Source organism: Pelophylax lessonae (assembly GCF_965119305.1).
Source record: "Pelophylax lessonae genome assembly, chromosome: 7".
In the NCBI taxonomy this organism is placed as follows: Eukaryota; Metazoa; Chordata; class Amphibia; order Anura; family Ranidae; genus Pelophylax; species Pelophylax lessonae.
The window spans coordinates 103,170,384-103,183,680 of record NC_138774.1 but is presented as its reverse complement, the minus strand read 5'-3'; the positions used below and the strand labels follow the sequence as shown (position 1 = coordinate 103,183,680).

The following is a 13,297-nucleotide window of genomic DNA, read 5'->3' as shown; positions in this document are numbered from 1 at the left end:
CGTCCCAATACTTTTGACAATATAGTGTACATCTGACTGCTATGAACGCATCTGCCTACAAGAAACTAGGTCTCCGGTAAAATGGCTTCCTTCCGTAATTGGAGACATAAGATACAGTTCAGATTTACTGAAAGGAAGTACAGCCTTTCCTCTAGCAATAGACGGAGAAAAGCCTGACACCCGTCACGTGATCTCCCCTGAGCAATCAGCAGACAGCTTATTCAAGAGGGCGTAGGCTACCCGAGAATTGCACGCTGGATGTGCGGGGAAGGTTAGGAGAGGCCGCTGGTGCTGGGCCTTTCCCGCTGGTCACTGTACGCGGCACTTACGGACGCCAATGTACATCTTTCTGCACCGTGCTACTCAGAGGGCTGAGTGACGTAACCTTTGCGGCCTGATAAGCGCGCATCCTCAGTGCGGGTGTAGCTGCTTTACGTTGCGTCATTTCCGGTGTTAACTTGCAAGCAGCTGGTAAGTGTGTGTGTGTCCTGTAGGGTGTAATGGCCATAGGTTGTGTATGGTGTGGAGGGGCTTTCTGGAAGACTAGGACTATGGTCAGTCAGTCTATATCTCTATACAGCATGGACGTGCACAGGGAGCACAGAGGCCAGCTCTGCAGGAAGTACATATGGAGAGTGCAACAGTTTTATCAGACACAGGAGTTTATACACATAGGGATATAGCTTAGTTTGTGCTTTGCACAGGGAGGGATAGAAACCCTGGCAGCGTTTTCGCCTCCGAAGGTGAGATTCGCACCTGTGTTCTTTAGCATATTTTAGGAACGCTCGTCAATTGATTTTATCATGGCTTCCTATGGGCCCCCTTCACATCTATGCACTTTCCTGCAATGTGATTTTGAAAGAGGTGCTGGGACTTTTTTTCATGCAGTAATGTTTGTTTTTGTTTTGCATTTTTTGTTTTTTTGATCCATAGACTGCAATAGAAATGCACAAAAAATGTATATACATGTGCGTTTTGATGATGCTGAAGCCGGCTCCCCTTCGGCCAGCTTCTTATTGGAATGCAGAAGTTAGGATCCTTTCACACGAGTGATCCGATCAGATATGCCTGTCAGTTTTTTAGGCGGATCTGATCAGATGCTCCATTCACCCCTATGGGGCAGCGGATGTCAGCAGAGACATGTCCGATGACACCCGCTGCCATCCGCATCCGATCCTGTCCGTGAAATCCGGACGGAGGGAAACCCTATTTCCCATCCGTCCAGGAGATGGGATCGGATGAGAGCAGACAGGCGGTCCGCTCTCATCCGATTCCCCCATAGAGATGCATGGGGCTCTGATACCTCCCTCTCTGTACACAAAGCGGAGAGGAAGTTGTCACCTTCCTGCTCAGTGGGGATCTGTGTATCGATCCCCTGCTGAGCAGCACAGATCTACCTACGGAGGCGGACCGCGTGAAAGAGCCCTTACCCTTCTTTTCACACAGCTTATTAAGGTTGGATCTTATGCACAGAAGTGATTTACTATCTGCCAAGTTTATACCAAAATTGTGAAATTTTGCAACAATTATATCTCCCTAACTGCCACGTAATTCTGAATAAATACCCTTTTCTCTACGAAAACCATCTGTGACTTGTTTTCATATAATTGGACATCTCTCTAGTAAAGTTCAATTTGGCCTGAGCCAAGTGATATAAATAGTAAAGCATGGCGCCCTGACAGCCATGCTTTTTAATAGGAAATTCTGTAGAGGAAACCAATCTATTCCTAATATGAAAACCATTTTGTCTTACCCAAATTCCACTTGTTTTATACTTATTGGGCACCCTTCTATATAGAAGAGTTCAATTTGGCCTGAGCCATGTGAATATAAATCATGAAATATGGCACCAAACTTGTCACCGTGTTTACCATGCATTTTAATAGGAAAGTCACAATAAGAAGCCAAGCTATCCCTATATAAATCCCACCTTGGCTCACCCAAATTCCACTTCTTTTAATACTCATTGGGTATCCTTCTATGTATTCAATTTGGCCTGAGCCACGTAATATAAATCATAAAATATGGCACTCTGACAGCCATACATTTCAATTGGAAATTCCAAATAAGAAGCCAAGCTATTCCTATGTAAAAAAACATCTTGGCTCACCCAAAATTCACTAGATTTATACTAATTGGGCATCCTTCTATATAGAAAATTTCAACTTGGCCTGAGCCACTTAATATAAATCATAAAATATGGCACTCTGACAGCTATACATTTCAATTGGAAATTCCAAATAAGAAGCCAAGCTATTCCTATATTTAAACCATCTTGGCTCACCCAAATTTCACTAGTTTTATACTAATTTTTCATCTATGTAGAAAAGTTAATTTTGGCCCGAGGCAAGTGATATAAGTCATAAACTAAGGTACCAAACTTGGCAACATGACAGCAATACATTTCATCGGGGAAATTCTGAAAAAAAAAAACAAAAACAAGCAATCCCTATATAAAAAACATTTTGGCTCACCCAAATTCCACGTTTTATACTAATTGGGCATCTCTGTGTATGGCTAAGTTCAATTTTGCCTGAGCCAATAGATTTAAATCATGAAATATGGCAACCTGACAGTCATGCGGAGTTCCAGCCTAACCGCACACTCACCTGTCCCACGGTCCAGCGATGCGCTGTCTTCTCCCTCCCTCTCTGCTCTGCGGCGCCGGCATCACTGATGTGGGCACCCGGCTGTGACAGTTTGTGGCTTCACAGCCGGGTACGCGCACTGCGCATGTGCGAGTTGCGCTATGCGTCGTGATTGGCCGGCAATCTTCTGGGACCTCTGACATGTCCCAGAAGATTGCAGGGAGGGAGAGAGGAGAACTTCCACTTAGGGTGCTCCGAGCGGAAGTGGGAGCGGGTACCTGTCAAAACTAGGTACCCGCTCCCCCCCCCCCCCAAAAAAAAAAAATTACATGCCACATTTGGCATGTCAGGAGGTTAGAACTGTTTAAAGCGGAAGTTCCACTTTTGGGTGGAACTCCGCTTTAAGCTATAGTGGAACTTTACCCATACTAACTAATGTTCTTTAGCAAGGAACATACATCAATAATTATGCTGCTCAAGTATTGTGTGCTGTAAATTGCCTCAGCATTGCTCCTGTTTCTTCTTACTGGAAGCTTCCATTTTGCTGAAGCCCAGAGCCCCTGAACAGAAGTAAATCATAAAGCGTAAATAAAAACATTTATTTCAAGATTTAAAAAAAAGTTACATTTTTGGAATACTGACACATTTGCTTGTTTCCTAAACCAAACTGTCAAACCATCAAATGGCTGGTGTCCTAACTGATCACATGTGCAGCACCATGGAAGTTGCAGGTTAAACAGAAACCCTTCCTTGGTTGTAAAGGGTAGGAGGGGTTATTTTGCTTTGAGGCTGTCAGCAGATCGGCCTCTACAAATTTGGCAGTGCATAAAAATAGAGCGCAACTGAGCATGTGCAGAGCAGGGTAGGACAGTTTATTACTGGATTTTAGACACTTATTTTGAATGTTTTACATAGCTATACTTGCAAAAGAGGCCAGCCTGAAGTAATCTAGTAGCACTTCATTTTCTGACTAAATTCCACTTTAAAGCGGTGTTCCAGCCTAACACACTCACCTGTCCAACGGTCCAGCGATGCGGCCGCCCGAAGCCTCGCTCTTCTCCCTCTCTGCTTTCCAGCGCCGGCATCACTGGTGTGGGCACCCGGCTGTGACAGTTTGCGGCTTCACGGCCAGGTACGCACTGCGCATGCGCGAGTTGCGCTACGCGTCGTTATTGGCCGGCAATCTTCTGGGACCTCTGACATGTCCCAGAAGATTGCAGGGAGGGGGAGAGGAGAACTTCCGCTCAGGGTGCCGTGGCGCTTCGAGCAGAAGTGGGAGCGGGTACCTGTCAAAACTAGGTACACGCTCCCCCCCCCCCCCCCCCCCCCCAAAAATGACATGCCAAATGTGGCATGTCAGGGGGTTAGCACTACCTAAAGCGGAAGTTCCACTTTTGGGTGGAACTCCGCTTTTTAAAGTGGAGTTCCACCCTCATTTTATACTTGCCTCCATCTTCTCGCTCCGGGTCACCTGAAAAAGAAATGGCTAATCGCATTTTTTTTTTTTTTTTTACTTACCTCGTAGCGAAGAAAATGTACTTGCCTTACTTCCTTCTTCCTCCTTCCTCGGCCGCGGCCCGTCGTCACTTCCTGGCTCTGCAATGATTCCTGGGAGCTGAACGTCATAGCTCCCAGGAATCATTGCGCCTGCACCGGCCCCGACGTCAGTTCCGGGCCGCGCGCATCATCCCCTTCTAAACAGCTTCTGGGCATGCCCAGAAGCTGTGGAGGGATGACGCGCGCGACCCGGAAGTGACAGCGGGGCCGGCGCAGGGCATCGTGGAACTGAAGAAGGCGGAAGAGGATGCTGAAGAGGATCTCGCTGGCTTCAAGCTGCCCACACCTGAGATGGCAGTGCTGGACAAGACGTTTTCAAGGTAAGTATTTCTCCTAACAGGTAAGTGCAACCCGGGACAGATCAGAGGCTAGCCATTGTGGAATGCACTAGCCCTGACTGTCCCGGGGGTATTTAAAAAAAAAAAAAAAATTCCAGGGTGGAACTCCGCTTTAAGGACATCTCCCTGTTCTTTTTGTCTTATAAAACAAAAGGCTAATATTTTTTTTTTTTTGCCATTTGTGTCACTTTGGAGAGATGTTCCTTAACTTCCTGTCCCATAGCCAAAACAGGAAGTTAGAGGAAAACCCTTCAAAATGAGAGAATTCCTGCTTGTCACCAGAACTAGTGTCCCCATTCGATTTCCCCCCTCTTCCTGTTCTAGGGACAATTCCAAAATGTAGTATTTTATTTTCTTTCACTCTTGGTGTTTATAATAAACAGGACTAAGAGAGGTTTAATCTCCTTAGCGGGGGCATAGGCAGCAATATTAACCTCACTGGTGTTTTAGTCCCTTTCCTCTATATTAAAGTTTTTTGCCTTTTTAGTTATAATTTAAATAAATCTCCTCATAAGCTCATCAAACTATACAATCGGATTTTACAGTCCCCTTTAGATCTAGCAACAACTATATAGTGAAAGAGCCTCCTGCCTGATTGGATACAAATGGGATAGATCAGGTATGTGTTCATATTACATTGTTTTGGTAAAGTTGGTTGTACAGTCAAATTGTAACATGGAAGGCAACATGAAAAATGCTCCAGAGTAGCTCATTGTATTCTGCTGTTAGGAAGGCTTCCCGCCAGCAGAATACAATAGCGCTGTGAGAGGGATTCCCCCATCCACACTGCTTGTGCTAATGGGTTAATAGGGCAGTTTTCTTTCCTTCCACCCATTTTTTTGCTGTTTGTGCCCCTTTTGGGGAGATTCACTCTTCATGTGTTCTGTTTACCATCATCACTGAAAGTGAAGGGAAAATCCCATGTTTTGGGTTGTCCCCAGAATAATAGTAGAGGGAAATTTTTCCAATGGGTACATTAGCTCTGTTGAACACCAGGGATTTCCTATAACTTCCTGTTTTGACTATGGGACAGATAGTAAAGGCAAATTTCCCTGGTGAGGTTTAGATGACAAAGAAAAAACCTCACGGGGGGTCAGAATCCTCCCTTAAAAGAAAGAATGTACCTGCGCTTAGGAAAGTGTCTCTAAAATTTATGCCATATGCCAGTCGTTCCTGGAAGTCGCCGGTCCTCAATATTGTGATGGTTAAACAGAAAATATCTTGGATCATGGTTAATGAAAAGTTGACTAGTATTCGTAGAGACACTCAGACAAAGTTTGAGAGGGTGTGCAACCCGTGGGTGGGTTATCTCCAGGCTCCATGAACGCGGGGAGGTATGCTAGATTCGCATTGGGGCTCAGACTTTGGGGGGGGTCTTACATGCTCGTCTCCTCTTTTCTTTTGTTTCTTTTTCCTTCCATTTTTCCCTTTTCTTTTCCTTTTCTCTTTCTCTTTTGCTCTTTCTCTTCTGCTCTATTAGCTTTGATCTCTGCTCGATCGGGACAACCCGAAATGCCTTGGACGGTTTATTTACAGTTCATGTTCTCCCATGCTGTTCTGTTATGTGACTGTCGCTAGTGATCGCTACTTTGAACCCACTTGTTTTGACACAAGCTGTTATATATTGGGATCGCTGTGCATATGGATGGGACACTCTAGAACAGGTGTCTTCAAACTATGGCCCTCCAGTTTTTCAGGAACTCCAATTCCCATCATGCCTAGTCATATCTATGAATGTCAGAGTTTTACAATGCCTCATGGGATGTGTAGTTCCGCAACAGCTGGAGGGCCGTAGTTTGAGAATCCCTGCTCTAGAAAGTCATTGACGTGTTTGTACAATGTTGCCGTAACAACATTTTTCTTTTGCTTGTTGGATTTTCCAACTTCTTATTTTATGTTATTTTGCAAAATCTTTAATAAAAAAAACTATTGAACATTAAAATTTATGCCAGTGCACAATGCAAATTTGGGCTGCTGCTGATAAAAAAGGAAAGGTTCCTTCAGGGATAAATGTATATATATATATATCTCAGCGCTGCTCTTTAGCCAATGTAAAAATAAGAACTACTATCCATAAACTTGTGAATTGTTTTACAAAATACGAAATCATTACGAAGCGTGTTGCCACCCTTAGCAAATACTAAAGTGCACATGTGAATATTAAGTAAAAAGTGGTACCATAAATATAAGGTGCCATACGGCAATACCTGTGATACACACTCAAATTAATATGATAACAAACAAATAAATAGATCTGATATAAATGAAGCAAGACAAATAAGTGAATACAGTGATAAGTGCTGGTGCAAAAAGTCCATTAATAAAGTGACAAGGCTTGATGTGCAGACAAAACACACTCATGTTCCTCACTGTGCCCAGTGCTGTAAACAGTGCTCCCCTCTCTCCTCCCTACTCACCAGATATAGGCAAGGTATGAGCCCAATAGGATTACACTGGCAATTCTGCAATTCACCTCCTCCAGGGATATCGGTCACTCCACTGTATGTCCCCCTTAGATTCTCCTGTGCTCCGGGATTACCATATACCATACGCCATAGAAAGAATTCTCCCATGGTGTAGTATATTTAAAATAGCTTTTAAAAAGGAAGAAGAAAAATAATTTTCGCTCGATTACTTGAAAATGAAATCCCTTGATTTTCCCCATTCTTGCAGCTACAGTGTTGATGAATTCCCCCACTGTGCTTAAATTTTACAGCAGATAATCTGCTTTAAGGTGGAAGTAATTCTGGGTGCTGTGGAGCCGCCCGATCACTTCCACAGCCAGCAGGTACCAGCCTGCCCCTGCCATGTATCCCAGGCTCTGCTGTGGACCTGGGACTGGCAGGGTGGGTGGAACAGAGGGAGACCATTGGCTAAAAGATGACTCCAGTCTGAACGATACAATCACATAAGAATTTTGGCTCACATCTGTATCTGTGTTGTGTATATCTCATGGCCTGTTCTTTTCTCACCCATATCTCAGTCAGTTGGCGGATGAAGACCGGTTCAAGGATGTGGCATGAAGCTCGTAAACACGAGCGGAAGCTTCGGGGGATGATGGTGGATTATAAAAAGCGGGCGGAACGTCGACGGGAATACTATGAGAAAATTGTAAGTGGTATAATCATTTTGGTATTATGGCCACAGTGCAAGGCACTGATACTCATTCTTCGAGTTCCAGTATACTAAATACTAAATGCGATGTATCCTGATTTGTAAATTTATGAAGTGTGCATAAAGGGGCTTCTTCACATAGGGATAGTGCAGCGGCCAGAGCCATTTGTTTCCTCTTTTCAATACCAAGGAGCTGCATTCAGACTGCCCATAGAAGTGAATAGGTATGCATCAGCTTTTGGGACTCGCCTGCATGGTAGATTTTGACAGGTGCAAGGATCTGGAGGCACAGGCTCTGCGTCCAGATCTGTGTGCTCATCTCTGTGTACCTGTCAAATTTGGCGCTGTGAGTGAGTGTATGGCCGATGAGTACCTATTTACTTTCTTTGGGCTGCCTGCATGCAGCTCAGCAGTAAGGGGGGGGGGGGAACGTAAATATACATCTCTAAGTACTGCATGTGGTAGAGTTCCTGTGTGAATGAGACATTGGTGCTGAAAACCATATCCATCCAGAAAATGTAACCGTATGGAGTACTTTTACTAAAAAGGAACCAGTCAGCATGTATAAATAGTAAATTTACTTATAAAGACAGCCTGCTCTAAATCAAATGTGTAAGCTGCCATTGCTGATCTTCCTAGTGGTGTTCGGTTAAAGGAGTGCCCAAAATAAGCAATAAGAACCCCACTTGGATCAAAAGATCGTCGTTTTATTGGTAGCAGAACATGTTCAAGCCAATGCATTTCGGGGGAACAGACTCCCCCCTTCTTCAGGGCATAAATGTTGCTATTCGTATCTGCAACCGACATCATAACTCAAAACGACAATCTTTTGATCCAAGTGGTATTCTTATTGCTTCTTTAACTGACCATCACTAGAAACTTTGGAAATGACCACTAGGCCATATCTTAAGGTAGCAGCCCAGACCCCTTAACAAGGGTCCACTGCCTTTTTTTTATCCAGTCGGGCCAGATTGATTGGGAATTTCCCCAAGTGGCCCTCTCTCACCTACCGCCGACCCACAGACCCTCCTATTGAGCAGGTCAGTCCAGCGCAGCCATCAACTTTTCAAAAAAAATTGCTGATCTTCCAAGAATGTTAGCTACCTGTCTTAAGCGGCTTTACATGGATCGAAATCTTTCCGGTTTAGCAGGGACCGCATTCATTTTGATCCATGTATGGGCACCCTGGTCGTACACTGTTGATCCAATCAACTTGTGTACAACCAGCCTGTTGGGTTTAAACAGGATCTGCAGCTGCTGCACCATTTGCTTAAGGTGCATCTAACTATACATACACCAGCTGTTGATGAGGATGCCTGTGAATCTCCTGCACCGTCTCCTAAATCCACCTCTCTGTCATTCTACATTAAGCCCTTATCAACTCTGCATATTTTGTGGCAAATTACCCTAAGGTTCTAGCATCCTCTCAACACCTCTGACAAAAAGGAATTAAAGCCAAGGATGACCAGATGGGTAGTTATCAGAAAAAGATCAGCAATGGCACCTTCTGTGTTTTAGTTCAGATTTCTATTAACTTTGCAAACTCTATGGCTGTTGTGTAATGTTACTGAATGATAATTCACTCTGAGCAGAGAGCTGAGACTGTCAATTACTGGCTCTCTGCTCTGCCCCTCCAGCACTCACTGTAATGCTGGGCTGTGGAGGGGGCAGGAGGGGCTTGGCAGGTGCCAGTTCAGACTGCTGGGTGGATCCTGACATATGGTTGGGATTTTTTCAGAGCCTGGACCGGTTTAATGCTGCTGTTGGGTAAAAATGGGTCACAGGAGTGCAGAACGAACTGCACTCCTGTGATCCATAGAAGTATAGTCAAAAAAAGCTTTGGCTCTACTTCAAGATGTAGAGAAGGTAATGCGCATAGTTACAGTTCTCCGGTTTGAATGGAACCTGTGAGACGTAGTGCAAAAACCTTTTATCAAGTTGCTGCAACTCAAGTCGCAGCAGTTAGAACGGTCCTAACTGAAAATAATAGGTTTTGACTTGTCATGTGACTTGACACGTGTCAAGTCGCACTAGTGGAAACGGGGCCTAAAGGTATTCATGCTGCCATTAATTTGATAAAGGTGCAGACTGTGGCCCTGTTGTCCTTTCTAGAACATCACTGATTTAAAGCCAATATGCAGTTTGGCATTGTGTCAATTCTTTGAGAATCTATCCCTAAATTTGTGACACTAAGTTTCTGTGCTGCATACTTGTAGCTGGTCTTTGGTTCAAAGTTTTAATCTAATGTTCTTCCAGAGCAGCATCTGAGATAGGCTCCTCCCACCTGACACAGGAAACGCAATAGTCCACCATTATAAACATGTCAGTCATACCTTCTATCTCAGTTTGATTGTCTTTCCTCCGGACCCACAGAAGCCTTCGGTCTCACCCCCCCCCCCCCCCCAAACCGTACCTGGAGCCAGTGGATCTTCTAGGCTAGTTCCTGCTAGCCACAGCTATCCTGGGGGGGCATGTGCCCCTTGCATACAGCACCTCTGGTCCTTCCATCCTTCGGGGCACCTGGCCTGGAAGACCGCCTTGGCGTTTCCAGGCAGCATCCTCGCTGTTGGAGGGAAGCTAAATGCCTCAATTTTACGAGAAGCTGACCCAAGGATACCCGGAGGTTACAATGCTGGTATGTCCACCAACCTGCATGGGGGGCAGCTGGGGGCGGGGCTGGAGCTGGGCAGGAAGCAGGAAAAGGTCCCTATGCTGTGGTTCCTTTTCTGAGACCGACCAGTTCTGATGCCTCCCTTCCCTGCCCTGCAGATCCTGCCAGCCAGGACTGCTCCAAGGTAAGCCAGAGCATGCTGAGGCCACCTCTGTACATGTCAAACCACTATGCTTATAATGCTAATTAGTGGTAGCAGCGATTTTTGGCTAAGACCAGAAGCACGCATTCCCTCCCTAAGCATTTGCTTCCTATGAGGGCAAATGGCAGCCAGCTGGGCCAAAAATCTTTGCCTAAAGTGCATAAGCAAACCTGTGGCAAAAGAACCCCTTGGAGTCCTAAAAGGATTAGTCTCCTCTGCAAAAGAAGTCAGACACCTTCCTCTCCCTTCAGTCTAAGTGCAATCAGATCTTTGTGCTTGATTTTGGTGTGGATCCTGCAACATATAATTGACTGGATCTTGGATAGTCCTCTAAGCAAGGGCTGCATAGAGAAACCTGTGCCTAATGACTGCTCATTTTTACAGGCAGGTGGTGTACTTCTGACTGCTCTGGATACATTTTCAGGATTTTAGAAGCTTTAATTTACCAACAGGCCTGACCAGGTTAAGACTGGCCATGCATGTTCACTTATCTTGTGCAATTTTTCCTTTGGATTTACCAAAGACCATGTGATGCGAGGTCAAAAACTATACAACACTTTCAATTGTATCCAATTAGGGCTTTTATAAGTATGGTCAGCCTAAGACCTCAGGAATTGAGAGAACTGAGTGAGATATTCAGGTTTACTTCAGCGTACTTCTCTCTATGGGTGACTCATTCCAACTAAACATGTGGACATGGTCCATGAGGAGTGGAAGCTGTACCTATCATGCGTTACTAGTATCCACTATACACACCACCTGGTGTGCTCACCTTCATGCCTTTTACCTTAAGTCCCCCAGTACTTCCTCTGCATAGATCTATAATGCATTGGTAACCACAGAGAAAGTTTTTACCTAGGTCCTGGATTCTATCTCCTTGATGACCTAAACCTCAATTGCGTATGCATTGCAGACAAGGAGTTGAATGCACCATGACTGTCCTGGGTTCTGCAGTATGCTAGTATTTTAGGTCTATCTTGAACATACACATGAAGTAGATATATTGGGGGCAGGATCTCTGGTGGCTGTAGTTCAACTAGATTTCCTTTGTTTTCTAAATTAACGTTTCATGTGAAATTCACATCTGATTGCATTTTATAAACTATTGCTCCATCTATGCGTTGTTTCTAATAAGCCTTCTTTTAGAAGCAGGTTTTTTTTTTTTTTCCAAAAGTTTCCATGTGATGGTGCACTATACAGAACACTTTATTTTTAATGTATTTTATATAATGACACGGGGGTTCTGTTTCTACTGCATTCCTTTGAATATATTCAGATGGTAATTACACAAGATTCTTGGCTGCTAAAACGTCTCTGATGGTTTTACCAAAAGTCTCCAACTTTCCACAGAACTCGGGTGGCCGTTCTCTCCCTTCCAGCTTCAGTGGATAGCAGGAAAAGATTCACTTACAACAAGCTAGATGTAGGAAAGATCCTGATAGCTTACCTCAAGAGAACCAAAGAGTGGCAAAAAGCCATCACACAATTCATCCTCCATGCAGGAGTCAACAAAGGAAAGCTGGCCCCCAAAAGTACGATAGCCAGAAGATGGATAACGCTTGCTATTCAGACAGCCTACCATGCACTAAATCTTGCCCCACTGAGTGGAATCACGGCCCACTCAACCAGAGCTTGGGCATCAAGCGCAGAAAGAGCTGGGGCAACACCGGAGCAGGGCTGCGACATGGTCAAGCTTCAATGCCTTTGCAAGGCATTACTGCATCAACCAGCTGTCCAGTCAGGACCAGATATTTGGTCACCAAGTGCTCCAGACTTTTTCACCTTCCTGGTAGGTATTTCTTGCTACATCCTCTCAGATGCTACCTTGGAAGACGATTGGAGAAAATAGTTACCTATTACTCTTTTTCTAAGAAATCTTCCAGGGCAGCACTCGTTCCCGCCCTAAACAACCATAAAAAAGGGTCTTTGCAGATTCTTAAGCTTACTGAGGGTTCCTTCGGTGCTTTGATATTACTGAGGCAGAAGGTATGACTAATATTTTTATAATGCGGACTATTGTGCTTCCTGTTTGAGGTGGGAGGAGTCTATCTCTCAGGTGCTGCCCTGGAAGAATTCTCAGGAAAAAGAGTTGCCAGGTACCTAACTGTTTTGTTAGAACAATGGCAGTTCCCATATTTCCTTTCGGGAATGTTTACATTTTTTTAATATATATAGATATATGTGTGCCAGCAGTGAAGAAATTCTATTCTTATTAGGTTCACTTCATGTTGCACGAGTGGGTTATAGCTGCTTTCCTACAGCAAAGAAAGGTTTTTAAAGTGCTAATTTGTTAGTTCCTTTTTCATCAAATCCTCTTTTTAAAACCACAGTCTTCTTTTTTTTTTTTTTTTTTTTTTTTTTTTTTATTATTTAAATTGGAGGTTTTAATACAGTATGGACATTTTTAAAAGGTCCTTATTAGTGTATGTTAGATTTAAAAAAACATGTAATTTTTTCCCACAGAAAAAGGATCCTGCTCAATTTCTTCAAGTACACGGGAGATCATGTAAGATCCATCTGGATTCTGCTGTGGCTTTGGCAGCAGAGAGCCCTGTTAACATGTGAGCATTTTTTACAGCAAACGGCATAGTTTTCAAAACCAACTTCAGACAGAATGACAGCCTTTCAATTACACTTTTTTTTTTTTACTTTAAGGATGCCATGGCAAGGCGATCCTAATAACATGATTGACCGCTTTGATGTCCGAGCCCACCTGGACTACATTCCAGAATATAAACCCCCTCTCCTTACAACAATGTGAGTATCCAGTTTTGTAATTTGCGCAGTACAAGGTTAATGGTTTAAAGTATAGGTAACCCCTTACCTTGTACAACAACCTATTCTGTTTAAATAGAAATGAATAGCAAAACGTGTGTGTGTGTGTGTG

General features: G+C 44.0%; 1 protein-coding gene across 3 annotated transcripts in view; it reads left to right on the top strand.

Moving 5' to 3' along the window:
* Nucleotides 1–206: 206 nt before the first annotated feature.
* Nucleotides 207–13,297, top strand: part of CLASRP (CLK4 associating serine/arginine rich protein) — a 68,599-nt gene continuing 55,508 nt past the window's right edge. For all 3 annotated transcript variants that reach the window (XR_014225523.1, XM_082264484.1, XM_082264483.1), the window contains exons 1-4: nucleotides 207–471; nucleotides 7,467–7,594; nucleotides 12,874–12,971; nucleotides 13,066–13,167. Coding sequence is in view for 2 of the 3 variants with exons in the window: in XM_082264484.1 (XP_082120610.1) it covers nucleotides 7,478–7,594; nucleotides 12,874–12,971; nucleotides 13,066–13,167 (317 nt within the window). In the remaining variant the exon portion in view is untranslated. The remainder of the gene's footprint in view (nucleotides 472–7,466; nucleotides 7,595–12,873; nucleotides 12,972–13,065; nucleotides 13,168–13,297) is intronic.